This window comes from Haemorhous mexicanus, chromosome 15, assembly GCF_027477595.1.
Source record: "Haemorhous mexicanus isolate bHaeMex1 chromosome 15, bHaeMex1.pri, whole genome shotgun sequence".
Classification (NCBI taxonomy): domain Eukaryota; kingdom Metazoa; phylum Chordata; class Aves; order Passeriformes; family Fringillidae; genus Haemorhous; species Haemorhous mexicanus.
The window spans coordinates 14,787,487-14,806,310 of NC_082355.1; the positions used below are offsets into that span (position 1 = coordinate 14,787,487).

Here is an 18,824-nt window from a genome sequence, read left to right on the forward strand (position 1 = left end):
GAGTTAATTATGTGTTATGTTAATTGTGTGTTGATTTCTGTTATAGTTAACTTTATGTTGAGCTACTTGGCATGTGGCATTTCTAAATTTTTTTCTAGGTTGAAATAACCAATTTCTGTGACAAACAAAACTGGGATGCCAGTTCAACAATCAAATGAAACTGATTAGCATTATCTAATTACCCTCAGGGGCTGCTTTACAGTCTGTGCTGCTGCAGTCCACTTGGAGTGTGCAGCCTTTACCATCTTATGCAGTGGATTTGTGTTTGCACATCCTCCTGCAGGGGTGCAGCTGGGGGAATGTGTCTGGGGCCCGGGCTTTGGGTTTGCTGTAACACACCTGAGCCACTGTGCATGAGAGTTCTTGCTGCATTTTCTTACATTGTTCTGATTTCTCTCACCAGTTGCTTTTCTGCAACTGTGCTCCCAGACCTTGGCATAGAATAGAATTTAGAGGCAGTTAACTGCAACTTCTGTGTTCTGCTCAAATTCTTCATAATGGAAATTAGCTTAGCTAAATGGGTGGTTAGCTACTCATCATCTTACAAGGTCTTGTTTTCTGGAACTGATAGCAGTATTGAAGGAAGCAAGAAGTGTCTCTCTTCTGCTTGTCCCCAGCCCCCAAAAGGTAAGGTAAGTTTTTCTTGTGAACTTCCTCCACAGAGAGTTTCATCTTTCAGGGAAACAAGAATTTTCTATTTTCCTTGGAGTACCTTCTGTCCTGAAAAAGACTTCAGGAGGAATTGGTGAGGTATGTGAGGGTGATGACTCTGCCCAGTTTTCTGTGGAATATCAGTGTGGAAATAACTGCCCAAAAAAAACCAACTTGGAATGAAAACCTCCATAGACAAACTCTTGCCCTTCTTAATTCTTTAGGCCTGTGCTGGGGTTTGTTCTCTGCTGCAAGAACAGGATTTTGGGGTTGCTGTGTGTGCTTTGCTCTGATGCACTTTCTCTTGCAGCTAAGGAAGGATTTGGTTCCCCAATCCTTCATTAGGAGTTAGAGGCAGGAATCTTTCAGACACAGCCAGACAAGGTGGGATCTGAGTGAGATGGAGTGGCAGTGGGTTCCAGGGGCTGAGGGGATGCAAAGCATCATCATGGAAATCTGCCCAGGAGGAAGCTCCAGCAGCTGTGCAGTGCTGGGAGCTGAGTGGAGAAGGGGATGGCAGTGGGAGGCAGCAATTCCTGTGGGGCTTCTGGCCTTTGAGTTGGCTTTTGGGGTGAGTCCAGAGGGTACAGGAGGGGATGTGAGCTCTGGCCAGAGCCCAGTCCCTTTGTGCTGTGCTCTGCAGAATCACATCAGGCCATCAGAACAGTGTTGCAAATTGGATCCCAGTTTGCAGGTGAAATTTCTTTATATTAGATCATTTACTTTCAAAAGAAAATAGTGTTAACTAGGTATATTAGACATCCCTGGAGAAGCAGGTTTGTAAATGAGTGCTAGAAAGGAGCAGTTTCCCTCTGGGCTGTTGCTTTACAGGGAAACACAGTAAGGGAGAGCAAGGTATAACAAGGAAATAAAAACAAGGCAACCTTTAGGCCAAGTAGTGAATGGGAAGAAGGGATTTGGTGTAACAGGGATTGGGAGGAGTGAGGAAGATAATTGCCACTGGTTAGGAAGTTACTACTCAACCCAGAATAAACCAAAAGAAATCATTCAGCCTCAAGATCTGCTTTTGACAGAATAACAATATAAAGCAGATTTTCCAGCGACAGAAAAGATTAAGAACTTTAAGATGAAGCTTGCTGTCTGTAAATGGAGATAATGGGAGCTGCTGGGAATTTAGCTGACTTTAGTAAACATAACATGACTTTGAATGTTATTTTAGGGGAGAGTAAGGAGCTGAATCCTTTTCTAAGCTAATATGGTTAAGATTAGACCAATTGAAGCAAATCTGTGGTAAAGGTTAAAGTGATTTTCCTGTAGAAATATAAATCAGAATTTCATATGCAAGGAGAGAGACTGGCAGTCTGTGCTCCATGTGATTGCTAGTTAAAATTGAGAAATAAGATGTCATCAAAAACCAGAGGAGATGGTTATCAAAAATCAGGAGATAGATGTAGCACGGCAGTGTTAAACAGTTTGGAAAAACAATGATTGCTAAACTGCAGTGGAATATCCAGAGGACAGGACTGTCAACTGAATTTGTTGTATTAAGCAGATCAAACAGTAAATCTTGCAAGGATTTCATTTGAGATTTTTTAACTCTAAACTATGAGTAAAGCACAGACTTTGTGCTTTAAGGTGACATACTGCCTTCAATTCAGTATATTGTCCTTAATCCACGTTCCAAAAGACTTGGCTTGGTCTTTTGCACATCCAAGATGTCTTCACCCAAGCTGGCTCCCACAGCAGCCTATGGAAATATACTAAAAATTGCTTTTGGCAGTTTGGTATTGACAATAAGTCTTTAAGAAAGTACTGCTTTGTTTAGAGAAAAGAATCTCCTACTTCTTCCTCCAAACATAAAATGTTAGAAATTTAAAAGAATGGGTGTGGTTTGAAATGTGGCTTTGTCTTCACTCTGTTTCTTTTTGGAGAGGTGCCATGAAAAGTTCAAATCCGAGTTTGAGGGCAGGTTAGAAGAGTGAGGTTTTAAGATGCATCCTCTAAAGTCAAATTTTCCAGCCTGGTGTGGGTCTGGTGTCCAGCACTGACCTAAGCTGTGGTCAGAGATGGTCTCTGCAGCCAACCTGAAGACATCCAAGATGTCCTCACCCCAGCTGGCTCCCACAGCAGCCTGTGGAAATACACTAAAAATTGCTTTTGGCAGTTTTTCATTGCCAATAAGTCTTTAAGAAGAGCAGAGTTTTTAAGAGGTAGCATCCTCTGAAGTCAAACCTTTGCAGCCTGGTGTGGGTCTGGTGTCCAGCACTGACCTGAGCCGTGCTCAGAGATGCTCACTGCAGCCAACCTGAAGCCCAGGGGTGGTGCCACACAGTCCTGGCGTGGGTTTGGTCCTTTTGTGCTTCTGTGTTCACAGCTGCCACGGTGCAAGAGAAACACCCAGGCTGGGATTCCCCTCCCCCATGACAGAGCACGGTATCAGAGTTGAGAAAAGAGGAAGGAAGCTCAGAGAGGCAGCAGATCTCACAGAGCCATCGCCGCCGCCTGCTCGTCCTGGGGCCGGGGAGCTGCGGCGCTTCCGGGGCCTGCCTGGGTCACCCCTGGGCTCTGCACCCCCAGAGAGGGGCTCTCGGGGTGCCCATCCCTGGCAGCCCCTGGGATTCACTGCCATGGCAAGGTGGCACAGGACAGAGAAGAGTGGCGTGGGTAAGTAGCTCAGGGAGCTGCCATTGGAGCATTGTCTTGCTGTCTTCCGAGCAGGATGTGGGCAGGTGATGTCTCTGGTGCGATGGGTTAGCACCGGCCACTTCGCCAGCAGGGAGTAACTGAGAGGATCAAATTTGTACCAAGTTTTGATCTGTCAAACAGAATGAAGTACACTAGAGTCAGCTTTCCACTTTGACAGCAATGCAGCTTTTCCCACCTCGGTGTGTTAGAAGCAGAGTGAATAATGAATGTGCTGGATAACGTGCAGCAGCCTGAAGTTATGGGGCACAAATGTAGAGGAAGGGGAATCCTTCAGCTGCTTCTGCAAAATTGTCACTTATGGTCAGTGCTACAGAAAAAATCTGGGTCTGAGTTGGTAAGTTGTGCTTTTTGGAAGGAAAGTAATCTTAACATGAATTATGTTAATTTGTATGAAGGATGGAATTGCTATTTTAAAAAAGCCTTAAACAAGTAAGAATCAAAGCTAAAGCACTTGAAAGATGCATATTACTACCTAGTTATTAACCTTCTAAATGCTTTTAAAAGATTTTTTTTTTTTTTTTTTTTAAGCAGGCCGTAGTTTTTTGTGATATGCAATAAAAACCGAACTGGCTTCCTGAAATAAAATGCAACACCAAGAAATTAACAAGAAGAAAATAATGTGGTGTTCAATGTCCATGTCCAGCAGTAGCAGAACTGCAAAATGGAAGTAGCCTGTTCTGGTGGCAGTTTACATTACAAAATAAAAGGTGTCAATTTTCTGTTTCAATTTTACAAATAGTAGAAAGCATGTAATTTTTGCACTTGTAGTAGTCTCTGTGGTATTTGAAAGGTACAGTAAAAAACCACCTTGTGAAATAGAATCTTTCAAAAACTAATGGCAGTCCAGCAATGTTTGTTTTCATGTCCAAAACAGTACAATTTACTCTAGAGTGGGTCACTGGGCAGAACTGACACTGCAGCCCTGCTGCTCTTTCCTTTCCCTTCTGCAGCTCCCCTGCTGCTCTCCCTGTGAGCAGAGCTGGGTGTAAGAGACAACCTGGGCACCTGCAGTGTGGGGAGAGTGCTGCCCCTTGCTGGCCCCAAGTCCTGGGCTAAAGAAAGGTTTTCCATGAAACTTCTAACACTCCTTCTACTTGTATGTAAACATCACAGTTGTAGTGGTGTCTGTGGTTTAGTGTGTCACAAATCAAAATAAACAACAACCAAATGGACTTTCCACCAATATTAGAATAGCAATGTCAGTGGGCATACGTGTGGCTTAGGGTAGGTTTTCTTCAGTTAAAGCATTCTGTCTCTGTTTTTGCACAATTGCTAGAATTTAATAGATGAGTACAAATTCAACAACCTTTAGCTTATACCCAGAAGTTCCTTTTCTTAGCCAAACTGTTGACTCACAGTTTATTTTGCTCTATCTTGGAAACCAAATTTCATATATATGAATATATTCATATTTCATTATATATGCTTGTGAGAAAAAATGCACCCAGAATAATTAAAACAATCAAACTAACCCAAACAAGCATGTACCACCAATGCTGGCTCTCCTGTCCAAGAACTTAAATAAATTTATATTCTTAGAAATTTTCAGGAAAAGAGTGTGGTTGCCAAATTTCAGGTAAATGAAACTCATGGAATGGTGAGGCCTGAACAAGGACTATTGAAAACTGTGGTCACAAATGAAGAGGTGTTTGAATTTACAGTCTGTAAGCATGCCTCCTGTGCCTGAGGGAAAGAAGAAAAATGGGCAAACTGAGTCTTCTGAGTCATAAATTCTTTGAAAGTTGATGAGCTTTTGGAATATTTCACCCCAGAAGCTTTGTGAACCTATAGGGTGATTTTGTCTTCTGTGTTTTTGAAAATCTTTGGGTTTAAGTCTCTGATTACAAACCTCACATTGAATTTTCAAGTCTCTTTTTAGATGTGTGCCTGATGCCTTCAGTTTCTGCTGATGAGCAGAGTTTCAGTTTGAGAATATTGGGCCCATCTCGCTCTGGATGAGCAGAGCACACTGCAGGGTGGATCTGGAAGATCTCACCATCCCTTGCTCATGGTAGATTGCAGTCTGCTGTGCCCACCTTTCTTCTTTACTTAACTAGAAATGGAGTAGTCCAGGTAGCAGGTACTCAGCTTTGTACTAGGAAAATACAATCCTGGTTTTACATATGAAACCTGCTCTTAGTCTAGCAGCAATCCCAGCATAAATGTGTGTAATTCCTATGGACAGGACAGGATGGAATCCTCGTGGCAGGCTGGTGGCCTTGGGTGGCAGTTTCCTGATGGAAAGTCTTTGCCATCTGCTCAGAATTTGAGCAAAGTTACAGACTGGTGAAATGTTGGCATTCAAAACTCAAGAATCAGATTAACTCCCGTTCTCCTGAATCTGAAAATTAAGGTTTGTCCTTTTGAAGCAAAATTATGGGGAGGAGTGGGTGGCTTCTTTGAAGGTGTAGAAAAGCACATGTTCAGCCTGAGTACACAGGGCTGAGACTTGCTTGTCTGATTTCATCTGTTGAAATCCACTGAAATTATTCTACATCTCTGAAATCTGAATAGATTGAGGTGTAAGGGAGCAGAGCTTTGTTCAGGGCAGGTTTCCTCCATGAAATGCACCCTCTGAACCCCAGAAACTGTCCCAGTTCCTCGGGAAGCAGCAAAAGCTGGGGAAATAATATTTTTATCCCTGGTCCTTCATGAAAAGGAAAAATTACAGCTAAATACTCTGCCCTTCATGAAGAGTTCTAAGAAAAATGGCTGTGCTAGAATTTTATCTGAGAAGGTAAAGAGTCAGAGACAATATCTTTAGATGACTAGTTTGGTATGTTAGAGTTTCCTGGTTCTTGTAATCCATCCTTGTTTATCATGTTTAAGAAGGAAAATAAGTAGCTCAGGTCAGCTAAAACCTCCATCAGGCCCCATGGGTGAACAAGGAAGGAAATCTGTATTCAGCTGTTTTCTCTCATTACCTGAGAAGTGCAGAGTTACCCTTTGAGCATCATTTGCAAAACATTAATCAGCTTCTAGCCCCCCCAGAGGTTTAGGACAAGTTTCTGACCTGTCTTAGAGCTGTGGCCATGCTCTGGACATCCAGGCACACTTGCTCTGTGAGATTTCAGGGGAGCCTCCTTAACTTGGAATACTGGGACACATTTTTTCCAGGTTTCTTTCCAGAAGTCAAGAAATCCTGTTAGAACTGTATAATATTTTCACCTGGGGTTTATCTGTCTCCTTGCTGAATAATTTCACCCTGTTCTCATGGGAAGAAAATGGTAACTGAGCACCAAGAACTGTTCTTTTATGGGTACTTGGCTACTCATAAAAGTGGAGCTGCATACTTGAAGAATACAACAGGGTGCTTGCTGAGCCTATTAATTAGTAATTGTTTGAATATACAGAACACATCATGAGTTATTGCATCAGAATCATACCAAATTGTCCCTCTCTTGTGGTAAAGTGAAATTAGGAGCTGGTTCAGCAATAACTTAGAAAATTTTTTTTCAATTCTCTATAAGAGTGGAAAAGTAGCCAAGGAAAACAACTTGTAGCATGGCTTGTGACAGAAAGGTGAGTCTCAAATGAAACTGTGTAATGCTTGTATTTTTATTAAGATCAGAACAGGGAGTGCACGTGATAAGAAATGGCTTCAGTGTTGCAGGCTCTGGGATTTTCCTCACTCACCATTCCCATCTCACAGTAGTTTACAGGTTAACCAGGTAAATAGCAAGAGAAGGGGGCTTTAACAGTGAGGAAATGTAGCTTATTGAGGGGTTCTGTTCCCTGGGATATTGTGACTCTTCTGAAGTGTTTTGTGGGTGAAAACTCCCTAACAAGGTCCACAGTATGAGGGGTTTTGTTTTGGTTTGGTTTTTTTCTGCTGGCCATTTTCTATTTTGAGGAGGGCATGTAATTTAAATTAGGGCAGGTGAACTGTTCTCTGTCTCCACAGCCATGTGTGCAGGAGTGCACTCACATATTTATCTGGTGAGGAGAACGAGTTTCAGACCCAGCAGCTCTGGCTGCAGTAGGTGGGAAGGAGCTCAAGGAAAAAGAGGGATTTCCCTCAGTCTGTCCTGCTGAGAGGGACTCTTTTAGATGTCTTTGCCAAGCTCTGGGTGTGAGGCTGACACAAAACCCCCAGAAGTGCTGAGGGTGCTTGCAGCACGTTGTGTTTGGCTGGGCAGAAAAGGATCCTTTGGGAACTTTTCATGGACACGATGGGAACTGCTCCCACCCCTGAGGGACAATTCAGAGCCACCTGGTCTGGAGCAGGGCTCACTTTGGAAGGCTGGCTGTGCCAGCACTCTGAGCTGGCATTTGTGGGGTGCTGGCCTTCAGCTCTGCTTCCCAGGGAGCTGAGAATCCCAGGGGTTTGCACTGGGCTGTTTGTTTGATTTTGTTGGTTTGCTGAGCTGTGTGTGTGCCACCAAATCACCACAGAGGTTGTGGTGAGCTCTGGAGAAATGGTTTTCCTTCTTTGTTCATTCAGGGGAAAAATCTTCCAACTGTGTTGTCAGTGAGCTGTAAAGTCCCTGTTTAGGAGCACTGCTGTAAAATTGGAGTTTCTGGGCATTCTCTGTGCCATCCTGGGGGATTCCTGCAGCACCTGTGTGCAGATCCATTGCTGCTGGGGACACCTCAGCCTGGGGCTGGGGAGGGCAGCTGCCCCCCAGATCTCTCCCTCCAGTCTTACTGCCATGACTTCAGCAGCTCCTGAGGTCACTAATTGCTGTTGGGATTTGGAGTGACCCTCAGGCAGGTCTCCTCTGGGCCTGGAGGATGCTGACTCATTTTGTATTTATGGTTGGGATGCAGGATGCCAGGGAGAGGGAGTAGTAGGAGAGGTCTTCAGAGTGAAGGGGCTTTTATCTGAAAGGGCTTTTATTTCTACTCACTGAAGAGTTGATTTTTAAAAAAGCCAACAACCCATTGTGAGTATTCCACCAAAAAACCTGGAATTCCTCCTGGGGTTTTCATATACTGATTTTGGAGAGAATAATGAGTGAAATGTGTTTGTGCACACAACACCCTGAGGGTCTTGTAAAGAGAGGGGAGGAAAGGGAACCCTGCTTTTGTCTGGTGAGCTCTGAGGTGACACTCACAAACACATTGCCCAGTTTGTAAGGGAAATTACATCATTTACACCTAACAGGAAACACAGTCACTGGATAGAATAGTCAAATTCTTTTTCACAGCTAATAACTAAAAGAAAAGCAGGTGTGATGATCAATCTGTCTGGTGCTGTAGATGAGACCTATGGATGCAGTTGCTGGTGTTGGGTTATTTGTTACATTTTTTCCAAGGTGGTTTGGGATGTGGTTTCTCATAAAATATGTAGCTAGGTCTATAGCCCAAACCTTTGTACAGGGATTTTTTAAACTCATCCTACCAAACAATCCAAGTTCTACAGTAAGATATCTCTTGTTAAGTTTCCACTTACTCATTTAGAAATCTCTAAGCTGATACAGCCACTTCCTTTGCCAGTTTGTTACTGCACCTTTCAATACATTCAGGCCTAATAATGAAGTTTGAAGAGAGCAAAGCTGAAATGCAGTGTAAATAAATGACTCAGTCATTTACATCTATATTTTGAGACAGCTACAACTAAGTAGAGCAGTGCCTATTTTCAAATCCAAAGTATTTACTGTTCAACAGCAATCTTGGTCTCCATGGGCTTTTCAGGCAGATAGGATAAGAGCATGGGAATGCCCCCACATCCCCCCACCTCCCAAACACTCCAGGGAAATTTATCCTGAAGTGTCATAACGACTTTGCAGGGTTGTTTGCCACCCTCCACTTCTGGAAAAAAGACCAGTCAGAGTAGAATTACACATGTACTGTACCACGTAAACTCAATTTTGTGTAGGGCTAAGGCAGGTCTGAGAAAGTGTTTTCAACATTCTTTTGAATAAATGGCTGAATCTGAGCAGCAGAGTCTCACTTCAAAGTTATATTTCTTTTATTCCTCCCCATATGTTGAATGTTCCAAGCCTTGCTCTCCTCTCTCAGGAGAAGGAGCTGCTGAGAACTTCTTTATGTCAAAAAAACCCAAGAATTCATTCTTAGTTCAGTAAGCCTCCTCAATCTGAAATTCCTTCTAATTTCTGTTCCAGTAAGATAACAAATAAAATGATGGCAAAAGAAACAAGACACATAATTTATGGGATACTTGTAAAGTGAAGAGGATGGATCTGTTTAGCTCTACACTCCCACTTCAGGCATTTCCCTGGAAGGCAATTTATTTTGAGACTTTAATAATTTAAATAAAATAAGTAAAATGTTTAAATAAAATGTATCATTATACATGTTGGACTAGGAAAGATGAATATCCTGCTTTAGAAACCTGGAGAGGGGAGCAAAAGAAATGCAGGGAGATGCTGAAGGTAAGCTCTGCTTTATAGATCAGCTTTCCCTCATCCAAAATCCTTCAGGTTTGGCTGCTGGGTGTGGCTGGCTGGGGGCCCTGCTGGGCTCTGCTGCCCAACACCTTTCCTGCACACCTGGGCTCACCTTCACAGCTGTTCCCACCTGCACACCTGAACTGGGGTTTCAGCTGTTTGTATTTCAGTCACTTTCCCTCTGTGACTGCAGCTTCAATCATCTCTCCAGCTGTAAAGCTGTTGTAGAATTTTTTTACCAAGCCTGTGAAGAAAAAAGCCTACAGAGGCATGGTTACCATAGGAGCCCACATCCTGTAGCCCTGGAACATGAGTGCTGAAGAGCTCATTTTCTTGAGTTCTCTCTGAAATGCTGGTGTTTCTTAACCACATGTAGATAAGTTTCTGATTAGAACACTTTCAAAATCCACTTCTCCTGTGTTCCTCTCAGTCATACAGAGAATACAGAAAATTATGAACCTTGGTTCTGTTTCCATATGAAACACAGTTTCATGTGAAGTTAAAGCATCTAAACCCAGGAAAGAATTCAGTAAATTCAGTTTTCACAGGCACCTCTGTGACCTTTCATTCCAGTGTAGCAATAAATTTCCATAAACTGTGTGATCAAATCCTTGGGCCAGTAGATAAACAATTCCCCAGCACCATGCCTGTGTATTTATCAAAGACCTGCATCTAAACAGGGTTCCTAAATCCTGTGCACAGCAGTGCTGATCAATAGCTGGTGTCCCTGTTCTTGCTGAGTTTTCTGGGGGGTTCTTTTGCTTGGTTCTTTTGCTTTGGTTTTTCTTTCAGCACTGGTCCCTTTCACCACCTCTCTGTTCTCATGAAGAAAGAGATTATTTAATGCTGACAAATGGAGCTCCTTGATAGAATTATAGTTCTGTTTGTCTAGCCTGGTGTATTGATCCCAGTGTCCATAGCTCAATAACCACGAGTGGATCTCAGTTTCACTGTGCTCTGTGGCTGCATTGAAAAATGATGTTTTCATCCTTTAATTTTCCAGCTATATACAATTTCAAAGGCACAGGGGTACCACAGCTGTCTCTACAGATTGGTGATGTGGTCCATATCCTGGAGTCCTGTGAAGGTAAGTCATATTTTCCATCTCTTTGTGAATAACCTAATCCTTTCACCTCACAGCTGTTCCCTGTATTGCATCAGTAGCTTTCTAATGCCCTTATTTTTTAGTGGTGTGGTGAATTTTGAGGAAGAACCTAACCTTTTCTGAAGAGCCAAAATTAGACATATTACAGTAGATGTGGTTTTTAGGGATGCCTTTAGCAAATGAGGAAGTCATCAAGGTGAATGTAGAGTTGGTGTAGTTTCTGCCAGCTTGTGATACACCTCAGGGAAGTTAGTTACATTAAATTTGATTTAAGATTTAAAGGAGTACACTTTTAGCCTCTAAACTAAATATTTGTTGCTAGGAGATATTGAGCACCCTCATCATCCTGTTGTGCAATGAGGAAACCCAGTTAAAGAAATCTGAGTGTCAGTATGATAGAAACTGTTCTGAAAGCCATCCAAAATATTGAACATGTTAAGCAGCAGAAGTCCATGATGGACAAGCACAAGTTGTGCATGATGGACAGTCAATACCTTCCAATCCCACTGATTCTCTGAGTCTGACAGAGCTGCTGAGGTTCCCATTAGCAAAATGGGAACCTCATAAATAAAACAAGGAGAGTGGAATTATTGTGGAGTGGAATTACTAACTCAGCAGTTAGGTGTCTGCAAATGGCACTGCAAGGGTGATTTGCTATTTGAGCAAATCAAGAGGTTTTTTTAAAATTACCAATTGCTTAAAGATCTGAAAAATATATTGTAAAATTATCTTTTTCACCCCACTTCTGTTGATAGAACATGTGTCTTACTGACTGCAGTTATGTTAGAGAGAGGCCCATGGCTGCATGGCACAGTGGCAGAGCCAGCTCAGTGCTGAGACACCTGGTGTGGTGTGGGCACGAGGCTGCAAAGACTTTGGGGCTGTTTGAACCCAGCCTGTTTCACCACACAGAGCTCTAGGTGGTTTTGTCAGGAAACAACCAAGGATTTGAAGGAGGAGCCCTTGAAAAACCATGTTTACAATGTAGTGGAGCACAAAAACATAATTGTTTCTCTTTTGTTTGTAACATTAATTCAATATCTTTAATTATCAGTGAAAACATTGGTGTCAGTCAGGAGTCAACAGAGTCACAATGATTTGTGTCCTCTCCTAAGAAAAGTAATTCTTCAAGCCTCCATTCTAAACATTTTGGCCAAGAACAAAACACACACACAAACCAGGAACCTCCTCATCCCTGTGTTGTCTGTTAATTGCAGAAATAGCATTTCAGGCTTCAGGTTCCTGGGGTCCCTTTGTTGTCAGCCCATCCTAGTGAGTGGAGTGCTGATCTGATGGGGTTATTTTTTATCTAAAAGTATTTTCTGACTCCTCTGCCCTTGATATGCTCTGTCCTTGCTTTATGAAATATGTTTGTCAATGGGAATCCTTCTCATTATGGGAGTGAAGTTCATTTTTTATCAGATATCTTCAAAATTTGCTGCCTGCTGCAGCTGGCGAGTAACCAGCAGTGACAGGATTCTTCCTGTGCTCCTTTCATGTCCTGGTTTTAGTTGGTTTTGAATGCACAAAATTTATGCACAGAACACATATGTGCTGTCACAGCAAATGGGATGAAACCAATTTTACACACTTGGTTGTAAATTGTGCAAATAATTCATTTTTAGCAGTAAGATGGAATTTTAGTGTTGATAAAACATTGGGGGAAAATAATCCCACTGCAGAAAAACCTAAAAAAATCTGTCCTGAGTCTTTCTTTGACGTCAGCAATCATCCTGTGGCTCTTAGCATTGCCTTTCTGACTGTGCTGTTTGGCATTTGGGATTTATTTTTATTCTTTTATGCCTTGTTTGTGTGACTGCAATACCTGTGAGAGAAAGGTTGATAGCAAAGAGATCACATCTGCTCATGAAATGACGATTAGAAAATGTCTGCCTTTGGTCCTAAGTTCTTTCTGTGGATGAAAAATGTAGTATTCAAAAGAGTTAAACATTGTTGCTGTGCAGGTGATTTTTCATGATGGGGTCTATGCACATTGGGTGGCCCCTGATCTTATTTAGCAAGGCTGAACTCTGCTTTTTGTGTTTTTTGTAGTTTATAGAGACTGAACTGTGGAATAGATGGAAGAAAGCCTGAATGAATTTTTAACTTGCCCCTGCTGCAGTTCTGCACTCCTGCCTTTCAGAAGGGTTTTCTAGTTACCAATGCAGCAGCAGCCCAATAATGGCCCTGAGGTTTCTTGACATCCCAATTTGCATTAACACCAAGAAGCTGCTTATTATGGTTGTGTCCAAAAGCCATAGTTTCTCATGGCACAAAAATGACTTAACCTGATCACATTGAAGGAAATTGGATCTGTAACAACCACGTGCTGCACTGGATTAATGCTGGGCCTGGAACAGTCAGAGCTTCATGGGCTCCCCAGGACCATGGGGGTCATGGCTAATATCGATTTTTCAGGGTGTGCACACAACACTTTGCCAAACAAATATCTTATTCTACCTTTTCTTGGGAGCATGGGGTGTTAAATTCTGTGTACAATTATCTGTACTACTGTGCAAGGCTTGAAAGCAGACAATACAATCATGTGTGATAGTATGCAAGTCATGTTCAATATAATCCCTGCTACTCACCTGAAGCTCTGTATATGTTTGAATTAGCTATTCTTTTTAACAAATACCATGCTAAGTATTTTTTATGTGAAATAAACCCCATGACTTTATTGTGGGCTTTGTAATGCATGGGTTTTTTGTCATACCAAGTGATTTTTCTTCCTTTTAGATTGGTACAGGGGTTACCTAGTGAGGTACAAAGGAGCAGAGGTAAGATCACATTGTCCTTTCCTATGAGACTGTTCTGAAGGGGGCAGCCCATGAAGGGGGTTTTTGAAATTTCTGCCTAGATAGTCCTGATCTCTCTGTTCTGATCTCTCACGTCAGCTCTTTCCACTCTTTCCTTTCAAGATGAGTGAAATGATCAGCATTCATCCTGGACAATGTTGGTAAATAGAAGTGAGGGCTGGGAAAAGCAGATCAATGAAGAAGAAATGACTGTGCCTTCAGGTTAACAACTGTTGAAGCCACCATTTCCATTGAATTTTGACTCAATTTGCTGCTAGATGTGCTTGTTTCTGTACTTTTCCCAAGGATTCTTTAGGTTACAAACAGTATAAACAACTTGTATGAGGCTTAAGTTCTTAAATATCTCATATGTACAAAAATCATAATAATTTCTTTTAAACTCAGTACTCTCAGACCTGAAAATGGAAAGTCACAGAGGAAAAGTTTTTACCTTGGGTATGATGACTCCAGGGTCAAGTAGCAAGAGAATTACTTCTAGTTTCAACTGCACTTTTCTTGAAGAAAAGCATTTTTTTTTACTTTATTCTTGGTATAAGATTTTTTAGGGAGCAGCAATGCAAATGTATTAAAAGACTACACCTGTGTTTTAATTACTTTGACATTTTTTGTGACTGAAAATCTTACAACCGTTCATTCTACATAAAATTTTTATTTTTAAAGATTAAAATTTAGCCTAAAAATAAAAAGGGAAAATATTTACCAGCACTAACCCACTTCCTTTTAACTAATACTTAATTAGTTGCTAATATTGCTAAAGGGCTTCAATATCATCATGCACAACATGCTTTAAGAAGTATTATTAATTTCATGTACTAAGATATCACTAAAATTACCATTGCTGGGCCCCTCTTCTTTTACTCTACTTCTTCATGGACTTTTTTGAACTTTAATCTTAATGAAAAAGAAGTGGAAGTGATAAGACACAATTGTGTTTTGATTAAGATCAGTGCTTAAAAGAAAATGGTTCTAAAAGCTGCAATCTGATTCAGAGAAAGGCTTTGTAAAGTAGCACATATGGTGTTGAATTATTGTGGTGTTTGAAGTACCAAATGTGAGTTGTTGAATAGAGAATCCAGGAAGGATCTCATTCATTACCCAGGTGAGATTTGCCAGTTCAGGGGAGAATTCTCATGGACAGAGGGACTGTCAAACTTTCCTTTAGGGTGACTTGAGACATTTCAGCTTTTGTAGAGCAAGGACAATCACATTAGAACTTCTGGTCTGGTGCCCATTTGTCTTCTACAGAGGTCAGTTAAAATAGATGTGAGATGGTGCACAGACACAATGTTTCTTTACTGGATTTAAATTGTATTTAATTAAATTGCTTAATTGTTAATTAAACTGTTTTCTGGAGTGGAAAATGGTGTTACTTAGGAAGAAAGATGCCTATGCCCTCTACATTTGAAGAGAAATTAAAAACTTCAATTATTTGTCTGTCAAGTAGAAATTATCCATCTGAACAGAAAGCTAAATGACCAGGAGTTTCTTTGGGTATTACAGTTTGTCATTACAGTGTATGTTCACAGCCATGGTTGTCACCTAAATGTTTTTGGAGAATAACTGTGGATTTATAATTTTTTTCTTCTTCATCAGGGAATATTTCCTAAATCTTTCATCCACATCAAGGAAGCTGCTGCTGAAAAGAAAAGGTATTGAATTTATCTGTTTTATTACATTATTGAGCTTGTCTGCTAAAGAATGAGTTTTAAGGCATGTCTGCACCTCACCCACAGTGAGTATGAGATACACCCTTGAAACCAGACACTCTTTTGATCTTTCCTTCTCTTTCCTAGACATACAGAAAATGTCATACCTGCTGAGATTCCCCTAGTCCAAGAAGTTACCACAACTCTCTGGGAATGGGGAAGCATCTGGAAGCAGCTCTATGTGGTAGGATGTTTTACATGCTGTTTGTTACCTCTTGGTCCTATTGATGCACACTGGGGCCTTGTTCAAATTAATGTCTCTTCCTACATTCAGGGCAGGGTCTGGGTGGATTTAAGAAATTGCTTTCTCACCACTAAGATTTTCTTTAGTGGCTTTAAATGCCTAGTGACTTGAAATCCAGTCCAGCCATCAGCCCTGGCCTGGACCATGTTGAAGGTCTCTCCCAACCTGGATGGTTCTGTGGTTCTGTAAAGGGAAAGCTGACATTGCTGGGGACTGGTGTAACTTCATACCTATTTGTATCCTGTGCGTGATAAATCCTTCATAACTTTGATTTGTAGCATTGAAAAGTTTCCAGATAGGAGAATAAAAGATAACTGGGATGCATTTGGAGAAGATTCATGGTGCTCATGGACTGCTAGAACAGAAGTTGTTCAAGGGTTACTGGTTGCAAGTAGCCATTAACAATTGGCAATTTCAAGAATTGTGCTGACTGCTTCAGGACCCCAGCCACTGGATTTTTCTATATCTCTGTTGGGGCAGAGGGATCTTGAATGTGCTGTAGTTTTCTGAAAAATGCCACTTTTTAGTCTGCTTGATTAGGCCAGCAATGAAAACCCTACTTTATTTTCAGTGAATGACACTAGAACTGCTTTAGTCACTTCTGTGCATTCTCTCCTTCATCTCTTAAATGCATTAATACACACTCAAGTGCTGTTGTTCCCATCAGTGTCTCAAAGAGAAGTTAATAGGTTTTGTAATGTTTTCTCTTGATGAGAATTTTTTCAAGAGCTTTAAAACAACACAGTTAATACAATAAACAACACAATAAAACGCAAATAACATAATTCCCTATTCTGATACAAAATTTCATGTTATTTCTTTATGATCCTGTGGGATATTCTGTCCTTAAAAATTTGTGGGATAAGACATCATTATTTTGCCTACTTCTTGTTCCTGCTATCATTTAGCACTAAATATGACGTGTAGCCTTTAGTTGTCAAGCCCAGTGTTCCACTTCAGCTTGCAGCCTGAACCTCACAGATGGTTTTTTCTCTCTCAGACAAACAAGAAAGCCAGGTTCCAGCAGGTGCAGTCCATGATGTGTGACTTGATGGAGTGGCGGTCGCAGCTTCTGTCTGGGACTTTGCCGAAAGATGAGCTCAAAGAACTCAAGCAGAAAGTCACATCCAAAATTGACTATGGTAACAAGTAAGTGGCCTGCTCTGCTTCTGGAAAGCATTATTTAGTTTAAAGCACAGCACCAAAGAGATGATGATGAAGTCTTCATGCTTACATGTTGGAATTCAAAAGTGTGGTTCATATAGAATCTTCCTTTTCAGGCTTCTCCCTGTAACTCCTGTGCTGATAGTGGATACCATGATGAGGCTTTTCATAGACAAATGCATTTTCAAAGTATTGATTTGTTTCTTCATTATAAATACATGAGCCTGTGAATGGGGAAGATTTGAGGTTAGATAACCAGCCTCTGTGTACATATATCACCAGCATACTTGGGGTCCAAAATTTGTCCATCTGTCCCAAGCATGGTCTATGTGCAGCAAGTGACCCTCAGAAGTGGTGCTGGCAAACTGCACTAAGTGTGCAAAGAAACACATCCACACCCAATTCACTAGGGAATTTCCAGGCAGAACTCTGGTTCTGGTAATAGAAGTGAAACTACCAGGGACAGAATAGTTATTTGACAAAGTGTCTTGTCTGCTCCTCACAAACAAAAAGTCACTGCAACGCAGCATGCTTTTTAGCAAAGCTTTTGGGGTTGTGTGAGGTTAATGGTGTCCCACCATCTGATGAGGTGTGGGGAGAGAGAGCTTGGTAAGAAAATCTTCACAGAACTGTTTTTACAGGCATTAGAATCTGCTTACAAACTGTGATTTGCTGTTTTAAGTGACTGTGGTTGTTGTGGCCTGAAGGCCTCTGTGCAGCTGAAAGTCTACAATTACCTGTGGCTGCACATAAAAATGACCACAAGGTGTTGCAAAGTTCTTAACTTGTTCACTGTGATCTGGATGCAAATTTGCAATAATATTCATACAGAGCACACTGTGAAATACACATATTCTACTGCACTGTGTGGAGCTGAATGCTCACTCAAAAATAGAATTTACTTTGAAGTTCTCCAATCAAAGAAGCCCAGCTGTGATTAAGACAACATTAAAATTCATTTGCTTTCAGATTTCTGTTTTGTCAGTCTTATATTCTTTCTGTATTATGAGACAGTGAAGTGCTTCCTTGGGAAGACTAAGGGTGAAGGGGATGTTTGAAATGATTTGGATTGCAAGCTGGAAAGTGTTTGTAAGCTCCTGAAAGTGTGGGGTTGAGTGGTGTGGTGAGAAAGGAACTTGCCAAACTGTGGAGAAGGATTAAAGGGAAAATCACAGTGGGGGCTGAGGGGTCACTGTGGGAGAGGGGAAAAAGAATGGCAAGAAAAAAGGCACAATTAGTGTGAGAGCAGGACAGAAGAGAGCAGAATTAAGTTTTGGGACAGAAAGGGTGAGGGAGCAACATAAAAGCAGAAGGTAACAGGAAGACCCTGAACATCTTGATTACAAACACTGAGTGTTAAAAGCTAAAAGCTGTGAAGAGTGCTAGAAGTCATTGAACAGGGTGGATCTGTTTTATGTGAGAGGCATTTCAATGCTTTGGTCACACTTCTAAAAATTCATAAATATTGGACAGCAGCTTAAAAAAATCATGGGGTATAGTTAAATTTTTCTTCATTAAATACTGTTGCATGTATTTACATTTTATAACTTTAAGTGTCTCCTTGGTTGTTACATTTCTAAGCTTTCTTTATTTGGAAGGAAATAACCCTCCCATTATGCCTTTTGTATTTTCACAGAGTACTTGAGCTTGACCTGATAGTTAGAGATGAGGATGGAAATATCTTGGATCCAGATAAAACCAGTGTTATCAGCCTGTTTCATGCACATGAAGAAGCAACTAATAAAATCACTGAGAGAATTAAGGAGGAAATGGTAGGAATGGCTGGCAAAACTTGATGCTTCCTTTGCTAAAATCCAAACAAAAACTTGTCTAAGTGTTGAAGGATGGAACCATAAAATTTTGTGGAAACTTTTCCCTCTGACTTAAGAGTAGATCCACAGTGTTGTGTTATAAATATGACTAAGCCTCAGATTGAATTTGTGCACTGGGCTGTGTGCTGGGCTCAAAGCTCATTTCTAAAGCTGGTTCTAAATCCGTTCTTGAGCTCCTATATTGAAATATGTCTCCACTCCATCCCTGGACTACTCAATAGTCTGAATTGCACAGGGAATAGTCACACACTTGGAGCTCAGGCTGCAAAGCAGCACTGCCCAC

General features: G+C 41.2%; 1 protein-coding gene across 2 annotated transcripts in view; it reads left to right on the forward strand.

Annotated features, from left to right (window-relative positions):
- Positions 1 to 3,078: 3,078 nt before the first annotated feature.
- DOCK2 (dedicator of cytokinesis 2) overlaps positions 3,079 to 18,824 on the forward strand; it is a 160,518-nt gene continuing 144,772 nt past the window's right edge. Inside the window, exons 1-7 of one of the 2 annotated variants that reach the window (XM_059859952.1) lie at positions 3,079 to 3,276; positions 10,675 to 10,758; positions 13,516 to 13,556; positions 15,189 to 15,244; positions 15,389 to 15,485; positions 16,546 to 16,694; positions 18,346 to 18,481. In XM_059859952.1, the coding sequence (XP_059715935.1) occupies positions 3,240 to 3,276; positions 10,675 to 10,758; positions 13,516 to 13,556; positions 15,189 to 15,244; positions 15,389 to 15,485; positions 16,546 to 16,694; positions 18,346 to 18,481 (600 nt within the window). In that variant the 5' untranslated portion in view covers positions 3,079 to 3,239. The remainder of the gene's footprint in view (positions 3,277 to 10,674; positions 10,759 to 13,515; positions 13,557 to 15,188; positions 15,245 to 15,388; positions 15,486 to 16,545; positions 16,695 to 18,345; positions 18,482 to 18,824) is intronic. The other variant, XM_059859953.1, reaches the window with a different exon arrangement.